The sequence below is a fragment of the Amphiprion ocellaris genome, chromosome 16, assembly GCF_022539595.1.
Source record: "Amphiprion ocellaris isolate individual 3 ecotype Okinawa chromosome 16, ASM2253959v1, whole genome shotgun sequence".
Classification (NCBI taxonomy): domain Eukaryota; kingdom Metazoa; phylum Chordata; class Actinopteri; family Pomacentridae; genus Amphiprion; species Amphiprion ocellaris.
Genome location: NC_072781.1, coordinates 6316959 through 6333793, shown reverse-complemented (window position 1 = coordinate 6333793; position 16835 = coordinate 6316959). Strand labels below are relative to the sequence as shown.

The window sequence follows — 16835 nt, the reverse complement described above, 5'->3', positions numbered from 1 at the left end:
GAGAAACAGGAGGAAGGAAGGTGTAGTAAGAAAACAGGCCAAATAGGTGTGAAAATAATAGGATGAAGAAAGACGGGTGAGTCCTATCCAAACATCTTATCTGTCTTTATGTTTGCTCTGTGCTTTTCTACGTCTCGCACACCCACATGCACACTCCCTGCTGTCACTACGCATCACTTCTCATACAGGAGGTCAGTTATGTTATATAGAACACGGGCCTCAATATTTTGAATTAGCAGCAAATGATACCAAGTCCCCAGGGGTCAATGCGTGTGTGTGTGTCACTTCATTCCACAAACACTTTTGTCTGGCATTTTAGGGCAGTAAATGAAGCGTGTCATTGATTTGCAGTGTCAGGTCCGGGCCTCGGCTTTAGCTGCAGTGTGATAACAGAAATGTGTCTTTAGGTCTCCAGTGAAACTTCGCTTTATGTGAGCTCATTTGAATTTTGATTTAATCGGGAGAGACCAATTAAAAATGGGTCTAAAAAGGTTATTAATACAATGAATTTAATTGGGCACACAATGCAGGAAAAGCTTAAAGGAATAGTTTGACATGTTTGGAAATAAGCTTATTTGCTTTGTTGCGGTGAGTTAGATGAGGAGATTAAAATTTAGCTGTAAAGCCAGAAGCCGATTAACTGGTTAAGCACAAAGACTGGAAATGGAGGGAAGCAGCTAGTCTGGCTGAAGACATGGAAACCCACCTAATAGCATCCATAACACTCACAAATTAACACACTGAATTCCCTTTTTTTTAACAGGGGGACATATGCTGGTTTGTTTTTTGGACGGGGGACATTAACATCTTGGAGTCTCTGCTGGTTGCCAAGAAACTGTAAAACCACAAATTGTTGTTTTTATATCTGTTTTTGCACAGTTTAAGCAAATGAGCTACAGCTATTTATTTAGTGAGCTTTAAATAGACTCTTTGGAAGGTTTTGTTGCCCTTATTTGGTCAGTCCGAGGCCAGATATGTCCCACTGCTGCCAGCCTTCAGGCTAAAATAACCTAACCAGCTGCTTTATTCCATATTTCGTGAATATGTACAACAATCAAAGTGCATTTTCCAAATGTAAAACAAATCCTTTAAGAGACATCATTATAGAAGACATTTACCAATATGCCGTGTTGTGAAAATGCAGTTTTTATTAAAGACCCTCCAGATGGAGTTTAGACAGATGGATGAGACCCAGGGGTGACACTAGGGTTTGGCTCTAATGAAAACTGGAGGTGGTGATTGGTCACGTCAGTCAGACATCGACTGAACTGACAGTTGACAGCAATGTTCCCTCTAATTTTTCATGAGCCTGAGCAAACACACAAACTCCCTGAGCGTCCCTTGGACCACTGTGAGCAACATCAGACGTGTGCACTGTGGTCACACCAGCATCACATCCATTCAAGTTACATGGTTCATTAAAAGAATCAAATTACAGCATTTACATTTCTGTTAAAACACTTTGTCAACAGGAGCCAGTTGAAGGCTGCAGTGATTTTAGTGACACTACAATGTATAAGAGTGAAGTCATTGAATATTTGTCTCTCTTTACTGTTGCAGCGGTTTTGCAAATTGCAGACGGACCCTGTTCACTCCATAGACACCAATGTTATTCCTGTAGCTTGAAAGACAGCTACTTTTGATAAAACTGGGCTTGTAGCACGTTGTCTGCCTTGCAACAATGGGAAAGAGGCACCGTTTATGTTTTGACAACCTATATCTAATGAGTTATTGATGCTGGAAGTCCCAATCTGTGAATATCTTTCCAACTTTACTGAACTTGGGGCCACTACCACCTAAGGAGTGATATATTTAATTTTGAAAAAAGCATTTAGCCATACTTAAAGCTTTAAGTGCTTTATTAACACGGAACTAAAAATTTTGTATTGTTTTATTATCACAGGTTCTGTCTGAAAAGAGGTGGCATCATTTTAAACAGTGAAATCAAGCTAACAAAATGTAATGACCAACCAGTGAGCAATACTGGATTCTGCAAAAACATAAACAACTTTTTTAAAAATCTAAATCTTATCTTAACACAGTTAATGTATTAACTTATTTTTGTGTGTATGCATGTATTTATTGATTTATTTAATACTGTTAACATATCAGAGTTCTGAGTGAATTTTTCTTAAGATAGGCAAAGGCCATTTATTGATTACATATAGGCTGTTAAATGTTTATTAAAAACTAAAAAGCATTTAAAAAAAAAAACAACTTAGGCATTTATTGAGTCACTAAAATACTGTAGAGTACAGACCACATCAGCATGATTATAAGCATCCTCTGGTAAATGAACAACCAGATACTGATGTCTCTCACCATATGGACTTCAGGAGATGACTGGGGGATGATAAACTGTGACCTACTGGTTGGGTTCTCTCTGTTCTCATGTTTCTTACATGTTTGTCCCCTGACAGCCGGGTCCTAATGTTTTTTGAGCAACACACCATACTATGATGTTTTTACAATGATGGTTCTACTATGGAACCAGTTTGACATGTTCAGGTGTTCTTTGTGTGAAAACTCAGAGATTTCAGGTATCAGAAGGTGGTTTTCAACTTTCTTTATTAACTTTCTGCTTCAACTTTAAACTAAATTTCCTTCACTAAGCCAGCCCTCTGGACTTCCAGGAAGCTGTGTTCCTATTGGCTGTCCAGGTGGCTGCTTGGTGTTATCAGGAACACCTGAGCAGCTGGTTGGTGTTATCAGGAACACCTGAGCAGCTCAGTGTCTTCCTGCTTTATTTAGCTGCAGACAAACATTTCCTCTGCTTCTGTTCACCACTGAACTGGGTTTGGCTTCGTTGCTTTAGTTTGTTGTTTAGGCATTGGCTTGCAGCTTCCAGCAGTAAAATCGTCTTTAATGTGTTTCTTGGTGTGTTGTAGGGCTTTGTACTGGATAGTTGTCTTGGTAAATGAGGTTCTTTAGCCACAGTTAGCACATGGTGGTAATGTGTGCAGTGATTAATAGATTTGGTGCAGCTGTGTCTTTATCTTGGCTGTAGTGAGTCTTTAGAGGTTTTTGGTCAGACACATTCTGTGTTCTTGTTTGAGAACCAGCGTTGGTTGTCCAGAAGGTAAGAGTTCCTGTCCTGATTCTCTGTTCTCAAGGTTCTCTGGTAGGCTGCAGGAGACTTTAGCATTTGGGTTGTGCTAGTTTGGTTTTTGTATGGTTTCATTTGGACGACTATCTTGAGGCCCCTCCATGTGGTTTAGTGAGGTTTTCTGGAACAGTTCTACAAAGCAACCTGCAGCAGAAGAGACTTTGAGAGTTTTTAGGAAGTTCTGGAGACCAGACTTCAGAGCAGCAGAAACATTTGTCAGCAGTTTGAGCAGGAGAAGGTGAGCTTCAGAGTAGAAATGAGATGGAAACCTTCTTGACCCGTGTGGTGAGGTCCTGTACCAAGAGTTTGAGCAGGTTGTGAAGAGTCTGTAGTTCTTTGGTCTGAAAGCACAAGAAGAGTCGAGTCATTAAAGGAGAAAACAGGAGATATTGTTTCTTCTTCTGTTGCTCTGCAGTTTCCTTAGACTGAATATCAAGTTTATATTTTAAATGATTTCCCATGTGAGCCCAAGAAGACTTCAATAAACTCCCTCCATCCCCTGAACACAACAGATTTTATTACCATGTTAAATTTTTTTTTTTATGTTTTTGAGTTTTAATCATAGTTTTAGCATAGTTTTTTCTCTTTGCTTGTTTAGTTTTATCATCTGTGTAAAAGGTGCTAAACAAATAAAGTTGAATTGATAAACTGAATAATTGACTAACTCATGATTGTGACAACAGAAGTATTTTCATTGTGATTTAAGGGTTTATTTCATTTTTAAGGTTGGGGTTAAAATCTTGACAGAAAAAAAAGATTAAAGAAATAAACTACATAAGAAAAAGCAATTAAATCAAAGAAAAAAATTAATACAATTAAACTTTTAAAAGTTTTATTATTAAAAAGATTTATGAAATTTAAGACGTATGTATTTAATGTTTAATATAGTTAAACATTAAATATAATTAAATGCTATTCAACAGACAAAATATTGAATTAGATAATTCAACAAGATACAATATATGTCATTATGAAATTAAACAAAATTTTAAAAACTACAATATTAAAAATTACAGATAAAATATTTTCCATAATTAAACATTTAAAAAAATACAATTAAACTAGAAGAATATGAAACATTTCAAAAAATGCAAAACATTTAATTACATCATTAAACCTTTAAAAAGACAAAATATTTAATTAAAAAATTTAATGTTTAATTAGAAAATTACATCTTAAAGACAATAAAACTTCAAATAGGAATTAAACAGCAAATACAATGAGGCATTTAAAAAGAAAATTAAACATTAAAAGGTGGTAAAACATTTAAAAAGAAAAACCTTAAAGATTTAATCGGAACATTAAATATTGGGAAAGGAAAAAAAACTCAAACAAGCCGATAAAACATTTGAACAAACAAACATTAAAAAGATGAAACATTTGGAAATCACATCAGACATTAGAGAAGAATAAAAGGTGAGAAAAGAGCAAAACTAAACGTTTAAGAAGAATCAAACTAAAGACAAAACATTTCAAAAGACACCAGTTAGACTTTAGAAGATCAAATTAAACAGAAGAGACAATAAAACGATCAAAAAGAGCAAAAACATGAAGGTCTTAAAGCGTTTTCTAGTCTAAAATGAAAACATCAAGTTGTTTCTTAAAACATTTCCTCTTTCTGTGTTCTTGGTTTGATTGTGGACAGATTTACTAAGAACTCATTTCAGAAAACTGCTTTCCAGATAATGTCTACTAGTAGTTGAAGGCATTGATCAAACTAATGTTACCTTCTGATCTCCACAAACTTTACTGTTCAGTGAAGAGAATCAAAGTTTGTTGAAGATTTCTAAAAAACCCACAGGTGAAGGTCTGAGAAGAACTCAGATGGATGGTCTAAATGTGAAATCAAGACTCATGGTCACAAGTTTTAAGGCTTCTGTTAACCAGAAAGTTCAAACTAACAGAGAAGTACTGAGAAACTTTTAAGATTTCAGTCCTGAGACTGTCGAAAGGTTCAAACTAACAGAGAAGTACTGATAAACTTTTAAAACTTCAGCCCTCAGACTGTCTGAAGGTTCAAACTAACAGAGAACTACTCAAGAACTTTTAGATTTTCAGTCCTCAGACTGTCTGAATGTTCAAACTAACAGAGAAGTACTGAGAAACTTTTAAGATTTCAGTCCTCGGACTGTCTGAAGGTTCAAACTAACAGAGAACTACTCAAGAACTTAGAAAATTTCAGCCCTCAGACTGTCTGAAGGTTCAATCTAACAGAGAACTACTGTGGGACTTAGAAAATTTCAGTCCTCAGACTGTCTGAAGGTTCAAACTAACAGAGAAGTACTCAGGAACTTGGAAGATTTCATACCTTGGACTGTCTGAAAGTTAAATCTACCAGAGAACTACTGTGGGACTTTGAAAATTTCAGCCCTCAGACTGTGTGAAAGCTCAGGTCCTGAGGACTCGGGAGGTGTGGAGGCTTGGAAAGTCTTGGAACTGAGGGTTCCACCCTCCAGCACAAAGGCTGAAGTCCAACCTCCTGAGAAAAACGGTCGAGTCAAGACTCGAGTTAAAAAAAAAACTGGAAAACGACAAAAAATAGATGATAAATGCGCAAAAAAAAGAAGAATTAGTATCTGAGCGAGTAGCTCAGGGGAAAAGAAGAGTGACTACCAACTGGAAGGTCGCAGGTTCAAGACCCGCCAGTGGCAGTTTTCTTTCTTTGTCTTTGTCAGGATTTTGAGAAAATTTAAGAAGTGTCTGGTCTTGAACCAGCGACCTGCAGCTCCATAGGCAAATCCTTAACTCACTGAGCTACAGATCAGATACAAAGACATAATTTCGTCGTCCCTTTGGCCTCGTAGTTTCCAAGTGACCACATGGGTGGAGCCAAGGCGGAGTCTGGGTGGAGTCAGGGCGGAGAGTAGGCGGAGATGTGGGTGGCGGCCTCCCCCCTCTACTCCCCTACCTCCCCCCACCACCCACCACACCTTCCCCCGCCCGACGAGTTCTTCGAGTCGCCACGAGTTCTTCGAGTCTCGATGGGTTTTCCCGAGTTTCTTGAGTTTCCACGAGGTCGGATGCAGAACAAGTTGTCATGAAAAGGTGTTGAAGTCGGCCAGGATGGACTGACTTTTTACAGCGACTAGAAGGAAGACCACTAGAAGAGCAGGTCTTTAACCACCATCCATAAAATCCATGGAGTCGCTCCAGAGAAATGAAGGGAGGTCAACTTTTATCAACCTCCATCCAGATGTTCAACTTCATATCTTTACTTGGAGATTTTTAGCACCACAAACCTTTAGTATCACACTTTATTATCCTTTATTAGGACATTAATGGAATCCACCAGCAGATTTAGTTTTTGTTGAGAAACTTTATTCTTGTCGTCGTGGGACTGCAGTATTTAAAACTGTTCCTTCTATTTGACCTCATGTTCATTAGTTTTAGTGGAGAAAGTTATTTTAGTTGTCCATTAGTCTCTTAAAAACCAAATAATAAATTGGATTAGTCAAGAGGTTTAAATTTCTTACGTTGTCATATTTTAAATATGACAAAAAATATAAAGTGTCTTGAGACAATTTGACCTGTAATTGGCGTTATATAAATAAAATTGAATTAAAATTGTATGTATCTTGTAATGTTGGAGTAATTCAGCCATATATGTTGTAAAACACATTTTCTTTGTCCATTAATCTGTCGTTTTCTCCAGTAATTAATTTCTTGTTTTGGTTTTTTCAAATGTCAAACCCAAATATATTCAGTTTACTGTCATAAAAACCAAAAAGATTTACATTCATGATGCAGGAATCAGGCAGTTTTTCACTTTTTATCTTAGTTTAGTCAGAAAGATAGTTGATAATGTGTGAATTGTTGCAGCTTGTGAGCCGTAAAAGGTTTTAATCTTTGGGGCCGAGTGTCAAAAAACACTTAGAAACAAACATCAGCAAAGTACTCAAAGATTTGAACATCATTTGCATGACAATGTCAAATTGAAGGACATTTATTTCCAACATAAATGTGTGATATTCATCCTCTGGAGCTTTCTCTTCACATCGTCTTCCACCTGGACTGGTTTGGTCGGGAGCATGTGCAACAAACATTTGAAAAACTGCACTTTAACATCAATGAATGACACTGAAGTTTAATCCCTACATAAATTAGACTGAGTCTGGATGTGATGCTCTTTCATTAACTCCTAAGTTTAGGGAAAGTTCAAACAAAAGAAGATAGTTCAGATAAGACGTGAGAATGAGCTTATTTCTAACAAACATCTCAGACTTTCTGAGCTTCAGCAAATCTAGCAAGATATTTTAACAACAAGCAACTCGAGATCCAGAAGTTGGAGAGAGTTAGCTTTAGCTGAGCCAAAGAACATGTGGGACGCTAACCTAGCAAACATTTCAGACTTTTCTCTGTGAATTTTGAGAAATAATTTCATATTTAATGACAGCTACACATCTTAACTCAGTCTCATTAATACAGACTGTAATTCAGTGTCATCCATCCATATTAAAGTGCAGTTACCCAAAATGTTTGTTGCATGAGCTCCAACAAAACCTGTCCAGGTAGAAGGCCACTTTGACAAACAGGAAGTGGAAGATTCCAAGCAGATTTATAGAAGGGGGAACCGGACTGTACTAAGTGTGGTCGAGTACAGAGAGGTGTTTTGTGGGTTTTTAAGGCTGATAATGATTATTAGTGAGACATTTGGAGTATATTCATTTGGATATTCATTTGCAGTAAATGAAAGTATTTAAAATCTTGGAGTTAAACCTACAAGAACACAAACTTTAACAGAAAACGTTGTTGATACGTTTTTGTTTTGTTTCCAGATGTTAAGTTAAAGGAGTTTTATTCGTGACGTATAACCAATCAAATCACTCCAGAAGACAGAGTGACCACAGGTAGATAAAGGTTCAGAGCCGAAGTAGCACCATTTTTAAATGTATTTATTACCATAAATCAGTAAAAAATAAAATACTGATAATCAGTAAATCAGTCAGCCCACAATTACTACAATTCTACAATGTATGTCTCTTTCCTTTGACTTGTTATATGTACAATATACAATGTATATGATGGCGTTTTTTCATCCCAAAGGCTATACTATGATGTTTTCTAAGAGACATACGATGCTACTCTGTTTGTTCTGGCCCTGCACTCCTCCTCTGTTGTTTTCTGGATTGTACTCAGCTGCATGCCTTCGTCCACCAGGCCTCCGTTGACTCGTCCCGCCTGCCGTCTCTGGAGCTGAAGCTGGACTGGAACAGACCAAAGTACAGTCCAATCACGATGCCAGCTGCCTCTCAAAAGGCTCCTTCATCTGGCAGGTGGCAGCACTTCTTCTGAGGGGAAGCTGAGCTGGTCCAGCAGAACTTTGGAGATGTGTTCCAGTGGTTGGTGGATGTGTGGGGAGATAGAGAGGGACCTCTGAATTGTTCACAAAGGAAAACAGGGAACCCATTGGTAGTTTTAGTTTAGGCTGCTACTGTGGTGTGTTTTTGGGTTTTAAGAGGTGAACAGGAAGAGTTTTTTTTTTCATATTGATTATCTTTTACTTTGTTCCTGGTTGGAATGCCCATCAATGTCAACATGAAGTTCACTTCTAGTTCTGTTTATTTATTTTTATTTTACTAACACCCATTTGTTTTTAACCCCCTCACATGTTGTGTTGTTGTAAACTTACTCTTTCAAATAAATTATCGTCTAACCCTCTGGAAACCAGCGTTTGGACTGTTTTGGTGTTGCTCCTCACCTACTGACAGCTGTGGACTAAAGGCTATACTGTGACGTTTTTAGAGCGACATGCTATACTATGATGTTTGTTGGGCGACACGCTATACTATAGGCTTTTTTAATTGACATATTACTGTGACTTTTTTTGTTTTAGTTTCTTTTAGTTTTTTTTAGCAACATATAAGAATTCGAACAGTTTTAAAAGTTATTATACTTTTACTTGTGCAATGAAATTATTATTCTATGGCATTTTTTAGATGACATACTCTGATGTTTTCTTGAATTACATACTACTTTGACAATATACTGCACTATGACATTTTTTGAACCACATATCATACATGACAATTTTAGGCAACATCCTATCATTTTGCGCTTTTTGAACCACATAATAATCTATGTTTTGTTTTTTTTTTCTTGCCAACATGCTGTACTATGAACTACAGGCCATACTATGTTATTCTTGAGTAAAGCATACTATATTTTGACGTTTTCTGAACTACATCCTATACTATGGCGTTATACACAGAGTGCTTTGGTTACATGTTGATTTATAATCTAGATTTTTTTCTGTTTTGTTTTTTGACGGGATTACCACAGACCTGACTGTGAACACCGTTGACACCCACCTCAGGGAGACGCTGTCTAAGATCTCAAGGCTGCTTGGTCGTGGTCTTTCTGGCACGTACTCTTCCAAGATGAGCCGGGAAGTTTAACACTGATGGAATGACACCAGGTCTAAGCCGACAAACTTCCACTTCCTCCTCAACCCATAGTCTCTGGGAAACCTACATGGACTAAGAAAAGTAGACAGAGAAGTAATTAAGTCTGTACACAACATATTAAAAAGAAATCATGCTAATAAATTAAGTACAAAGAACCGAATTCGCCAATATACTGGAGACGAGAGCTATTTAATTTGATAAGTATAACCTTGTTTAGTAACATTTCAATTATTTGAGAGCAGTCCTAAAGAACTGCCTGTAATCCCAATCATAAAATGGGTTTGGAGGAAGAACATAGATGGTAATCTGGATATACATGAGTTAGGCTTTATAACTACTATTGGTAGTATTGGTGGTAGTAATAGTAATGGGACTACTACTAGTAGTAGTGGTAGTACACACTACTGCTGCTGATACTGGCACTGCTACTACAACTTGTAATACTATTACAAATGCTGATACTACTTATACGACTCTAACAGCTGTTTATACTACTACTGCTGCTTGTACTTTTAGTATTACTACTACTGCTTGTACAACTATACTACAGCTACTATTAATCGTCTGGTATTTGGTTGTCAAGCTGCTAGCTCGCCTTAGCGTTTTGCTAGTGGCTAACTAGTTAGCTCTCATAGACTGGAAGCTCTCAACAAGATTTCATAATGAAAAAAGAACCAAAAACTATTCTTACCTATGAAAAGTCATTCCAAGTTTCCTTGTCTCAATCGTACGACGTAGTGTGTAACTATATGCAGCACAGTGAGACGGCATACTTGTTTCCGTTTTCACGTCGTCTACATCAACAGAATGCACTGAAACTTTGCCCCCACTAGCTTAGCCTCGCTGTAGCACGCAGCTCAAAGGGGCGTGTCCTATCTACTCATTCATATCTATGAGAACAAAGGTGGCTGCACATAAGGAAGCCTGACATTGATTAGCTGCGTAAATACCATTATATACAGTCTATGGTAAATACGTATGTGAATCGCATCATTGGCTGCAGCAGCTAGTCACCGGTCACTCACTGACTCACACTGAAAAATAGCATAGAATGAATTGTTACGTGTTTATTTTATTTACAATTTAGGTTGGATTTTTTTTTTTTGTGCGCAGCAGATTTTCTGTGTGTGGAGACCGTGTCAGCAGTGCGCAATTGCGAAAGCGCGCAGCTTTGAGGGAACAGTGGTTGACAGCAGCCCAAAGAGGTGAAGTCTTATTTAGAACTAGAAAAAAAAAGACAGTTTCCATGCTAAGAAACTTAATTTTTGATATCCTGGCAAACCATGAAGAAGAAAATGGTCAATAGATGCAGAAGTGAACTTAAATCTGAGTGGGAAATAAATGTAAATACTTCAAAAACACAACTTAGGGCCTGAGATAGAAAGGTTTTTACGTCCTAGAAACAACATTTAGGAAGAATAAAGCCTCTGACAGTGTCCAGATATTCAGAGAACTGCAATAAATCAGTGAAAGTTTATATAACCTAAAATACTATCACTGCAAAAGGAGCTGCATATATGCAAACCCTAAGAGCATTTTCTCTCTTTGTCTCATTGTGCACAGTGCGACGAAAAAGAACAAGACACAATGAGCCAGACTCATCAGCTGCTGCGAGCATATTGTCCACTGGAGGAGAGCCAGGTATGGTGAGGTAGCAACCAAGTCACAGCTCTCCTCATTTACACCTTTCCTGCAGAGGCAAGCGGCCAATGCGAACAATATGTGATGCTGTAGAGTCTGCTGCTCTTTAAGCGGGGAGGCTACCGGGATGCTGAGTAAATGCATGGTTGGTTAGTGACAAAAAAGCCCATCACTTCTTTCCCCCTGCAATTTAGCTGTCCTTCACTGTCTCCATCTCTCACAATGGAACATGAAATTGAAATTAGTCATGCCAGGCGCTGAGAGTGATTGCCAGCTGTGCTATACATGTAATTATACTAAGTGGGACAAAGACAGACTTTGATCTTTGCGATTCAATAGCTTTTCTTTAGTATTTTTTGTCAGGTAAAGTGTATTTGTTTCTGCAGAACCGAGACAGATTTACCCTCAGATGACTATTTTGTGAGGTTTCATTATTACGATCTGTTTATCATATGAGGAATTGGCAGCAGACACCATGACAAATGTTTTCTTAACATCCTTCCTACACAGTCCCACCCCGAGCTCTTTTTTTTTTTTTATTTTATTTTTTTAAACATACCAGTATTTACATCCCATTCAGTGTTTTGGTGTTACATAAACACGAAGGCGGTCTGTGTTCTGTACTTCACCAAGCACCTGTGGAAATGACAGAGAGGAGGAGAAAGTGAGTCACAAGCTGCCACAGAAAACATAGTTCAGTGGCACCACCTGTTTTTGTTAAGGGCTCATTTGTGTTGGATGAGAGGCTCCGTCTGTCTCTGTGTGCCATCTGAACATTAATTTGTGGCCATAATCAGAGAGGCCTGCGGATGAGGTTTGGCGCAATTAATGGCATCATAAATAAAATGGAAAAACTGGATGCAGTTTCCTACGTCAGGCAAGAAACAGCTTGAAAAAGTGCAATCACAAACCTGACAGTGGACTGTATGTTACAATAAAAGCCATTCTCATAAGTAGATGGGAATTACTTTGAGATCAAGTTATATTAAATCTCGCAAAAGAATACCAGTAATTTTGTATTGCTATTGAATTTTTTTCTAACCATCTAATAGTCTGTTGCTGAGCTACCATTCTCCACGCTTTATCAGTTCTTTTTAGTGGCAACACTGCCCCCCTGAGTTTCTCAGTAATACTGCTTGTATTTTTGCTTTGCAGAGAGCAAAATTAAGCAGGAAACAAAGCATTCACATTTGAACTCAATTCCTGGCAACGAATCAAGCCAAAAAAAACAACAACAAAAAAAAAAAACGGTATAATGTCTGAAAAACAGCAAAAACAAAGACAGGAAAAAGGGAAGAAGACAAATAGTGTTTTCATGGTCCAGCTGCGTGTTCAGTGGGACAGATGACAGCTTAATATGAATTTGTTCTCATGCATTATGTCTTTGCAAGAGTCTCCGTCAGGCAAAGACTGATTTTGTTGGATTAGGCAGATGCTGGCATTGTGGCTTAGGCCTCATGTAGGCATGTATGTCACCAGAACCATATGGCACTGGGACTGTGTTGTCTCCCAACCTGCAGAGTGTGAATGTGTTTGTTATTGTGGTTTAACTGGGAGGCTTTTGAACAGAGAAAACTGATATAAAGTGTTGTGTGGTTGAACAATCATAATTAGAAGCTTAAATTTGCTAGTGTGATTTTTTTGGTATATTTCACAATACCACATCAAAAAGTTTGGCCAAAGGAGAGGCTTCAATATCTGTGCTCTGGTGCAGCCAACTATTTTTTTTTTTTTTGGCTTCTAGAAGTAGAACAGTTACAAAATCATACAGATAATGACAGTCTGCATATCCTGATGGCTTAGGACAACTGACATTTCTGTGCGATGTGCAGAAAAGAGAAGCAAAATGAGAGTTTGTTTGCATATATTTAATACCTTCATAATACCATTTGAATGTTTAAACAAACATTTTTTTTTTGCCTGCTTGACAGTTTCTCCAAAATGTCTTCTGTTTATATCTGTACTACAACACAGTTGGAATAACAATACCATCAAAAGATGCCACAGTGAACAGAGCTTTGGCCACATGACAATGTTTATACACAAATTCTTCTCTGGAACTTTGTGCAGAATTGTACCTTTCTCACGCAAAAAACTAAAGGTCGTATAGGATGAAAAAGTTGTACAAAAAGTTTGTGTAATACATTGTTTCCTTAGTGGTTTACATTTATTATAAATGTACCATTTGATTGCAGTACAAAGATTCCTTCAAATAAATCCCTTTGGGAACAACAATAGGACTAATACAACAAAGACATTGTGAAACTATTCTATGAAGGGCAAAGACTAGACAAGCTGGCAGTAAACTTTTTGACTTGGTGAATCCCTTCACTGATCCGTAATCAAGCTGCAATAACATGAATCAATAAATTCTTTTAAACAACATTCACTTCGCTAAGACAAGAACCTCTACTGCCCTCTGAGCAAACGCTTCCAAACAAGGCGAAGGATGAAAAAACAAATGTCTCCTAGGCAGGAACACGAGTCACAGCACTGGGAGAATCAGTGCTCAACAGTTTCAATGTAGTACCATGATGAGTGGGGGCGAACCGGCCCCGGTTTCCTCTCAGAATAAAGAATCCTTCTCTATATTAGCATTATTCCTCTTTTATTAAGACCTTACTGGAAGAAAAAAAAAAAAAGAATTACCTGGTCGGCTTCAGCAACCATGTCAGACTATTACTTAGTGTTACTAACTTGACAACCACATTGAAAATGGCTCAAATCAGATGTGATGGAGGCTGGAAAAGTGGTTAAAAGTGACAAACAACAAATCACGTTAAAGGGAATCATTGTGAATCTAAATCTCTGAGATTGTATGAGAGCTGCTTCTACTTTCTGTCTTGATTAAATTTGGTGACATAAATGTTCATGCACTTGGCAGTGAATCTCTCATTAGTGTCGTCCACATACTTTATAGTTTTTATACACTGTACTCTCATTTAAACCAAGATAAGAAATTCCTCAGTCGAGGCTTTTATACTTACTGAACTGTAAATATGAACACACAAAAAAAAGAAATAAAAAATACAAAGAGGCACTTAATTGCACTTGGAAGAATGCTCAGGACGTTGGACGATGGACCGGCTTGTGGTCTAAATCCTCAGAAATATTTTAAGAACATCACACAAAAAAAACGTTTGAGTTATCCAAAGTTAATGAACTGCTGGAAGAGGATGTTTTCCCTTTTTAAAACACATGACTGAACATAATATGGGAGTGCAGAACAAACACAAGCTCTGATGATAAATTCTGCTGCGGCATGCATAATCCTGTTACTTTATTAAACACTGCTTAACCATGTTTTAGGGATATTAGATCGCATGACTGATAGCAGAAATATCCTTATTTTTATTTGTTTTCATCTTAAATCTCACAGTCCTTCTGGTGACTTTGGTTCCTTACTTGTGTCCTCACAGAAATGCTCATATGAAACCCACTTGGCTGTGAACATACTGCTTCTTTGTGTGATGCACCTCCTATCTGGAGAGTAAGGTCAGACCAAAATATTAGTGTTCTTAACAAAACATCTCCCTGCTGAAAAACTAGTTATGTACATTGGCACTTTTCGCTACAAAGGCACGGCCTTGTTCTGTTATGAGGTCTTTTCTTTGCTCTAAATGGAACAGCCAGTTAATAGGAAGACAAAAAAAATGGCATACAGTTGTGGCATCTCAAGTTGTAGATACATGCAAGAGCGTTTTGGGAGATCTGAGGCACACGGAAAGGGCCACAGGGAGGCCATCACTGACAAACAACAGATGAGACAAAAGATCACGAACGATAAACAGACCAGGAAAACCACAAAAAGATGCCTGTTGACACAATCAGAGCGAGGCCTATGAAGCTTAGCCTAACTGCCTCACATCTCCACTGCTGTCTGATGGCACAGCCATGTCATGGCTCCACAGATTAAGGGGCAGGGGAGAAAAAAGTAAAAGATACTAGTAAACTAATTACAAAAATCATAGAAACTCATTTATGAACATATAAAAAATACATATGTAAACTGATTACCAATAAACATTCCACTCATTCGCCTAAAATGGTAATAAAAACTAAAAATAAAATCATAATGCATAATGAGTACAATTTTTTTTCCCCATTTTGTCTAGAAATACACAGACAAACTACTGTTGAACACTGACCTTGGAGGAATGTCCACCAATCAAAACACTGACGGCAGCTGAAAGGTCAAAGGCCACAATGATACTTTCCTTTGGTATAATGTGTTAAAGTTGATCCAGTCACCACTTGACGTGTGCCGACTTGTTTTTGCACTTCATTTGGTGGCGCCATAATCTCGCTGGCTAAGTGCTTACTTTTGGTTTTGGTACAAAATGCATCTGTGCTTTTAGTCAATAAAAAATGCATAGTTATTATTATTTCAATCTAAGGAATAAGGCTCTCACAGGCAAAAATTTAGTATTATTAAAGTGCATGTCACTGATACAATAGCATGACGCAAATGCAGGTAGTATCAGTGGGTAAAATGATTGTACTAATCATTCTGCCTGTTCCCTTGAACAAAAAGTGGACAGAAATACTGGACAGTACCTTTTTTTCAAAACCATAACATCACCCTTCATATAGAAATGCTCCATATAGACTCAATGGGCCTATAAGGAGTGAACACTGAACCTCATGGATTTTTTTTTTTATAACTATTGGTACTTCATGTAAAACTATGGCTTTTTTTTAAACATATACATATTTATACTATATGGAAACATTGTGAACAGTCTTAATTCAGCTGAAGTTGAAAAGGGTGAACAACCGCTGAAACCTGGGCATCACTGAGAGACGCTGGAGGCTCGTCTCCCATCATGGACGGCTTTTGGGATTTGGCCCAAGGGCTCCTACCATCGCCCGCTCACACTGGCCATGTCGGCGTGAAACTGACGGGAGAGGCGGCCGCTCGCTCCCCCTTCCAGGAACGAGGACCTGATGGGTGGCTCAAATAGCTTCCTCCGGTTCTTGTTTAGTTCTGAGGAAGGAGGAAAAAAGGACCACAAAACATCAGCAACAGGAAAGGTGACACAAACATGGCTTTTAATGCGGGAAACTTCTCCTCGTGCCGGTATGGGAATTTCAGCAAATCAAAGTAAAAAAGCAAATACAAGCAAAGAGTGTGTTAACATTTCTTTTTAGTGCCATTGATCAACAATGACAAGAAAATTGGATTCAAATCACTAAAGAATTGCTCAGATCAACAAAAGCCCTCTTTGTGTCCATCTGGTTTTACACAGCACAGTTTGGACAAAATGCTTTCATAAAAATGTCAGAGGAACACCCTGGCATCTCGGAGTTATTCATATGATAGCTGTGTTCTTCTGCTGCCAGCATAAACCTTCAGTTTGATTACTGGAGACAGAAAACTCTCTCCAGCAGCTCTTTTTACTGGCAGACCGGCAGGAAGCTAAAACCTGGATTGCCTTGACCGGTATTCCATCTTTTTATAAGGCAGAAATGCAGAAAGACAAAGAGACAGACAGTCGTGCATATTCCTGTTTCGTAGCCGTTGAGTCAGTCTGGGGAGATGAAAGTTGACCTGCTCTTGGCTGAGGCAACAGGCAGCAAAAACCAATTCTGGCTTTGGATCACTCTACTTCCTTAATAATCAGAGCTCTGGCCTCGACGTTTCCCCTCGTTGCTCTCGCTGTCAACCCCGGCTCTGGTCGGAG

General features: G+C 38.1%; 1 protein-coding gene across 2 annotated transcripts in view; it reads right to left on the bottom strand.

Moving 5' to 3' along the window:
- Positions 1-7977: 7977 nt before the first annotated feature.
- The window catches only part of LOC111581569 (protein bicaudal C homolog 1), a 71543-nt gene continuing 62685 nt past the window's right edge, over positions 7978-16835 (bottom strand). Inside the window, exons 21-23 of one of the 2 annotated variants that reach the window (XM_055018594.1) lie at positions 10202-16138; positions 9415-9582; positions 7978-8477 (exon numbers count right to left, since the gene is read on the bottom strand). In XM_055018594.1, the coding sequence (XP_054874569.1) occupies positions 16011-16138 (128 nt within the window). In that variant the 3' untranslated portion in view covers positions 7978-8477; positions 9415-9582; positions 10202-16010. The remainder of the gene's footprint in view (positions 8478-9414; positions 9583-10201; positions 16139-16835) is intronic. The other variant, XM_023289788.3, reaches the window with a different exon arrangement.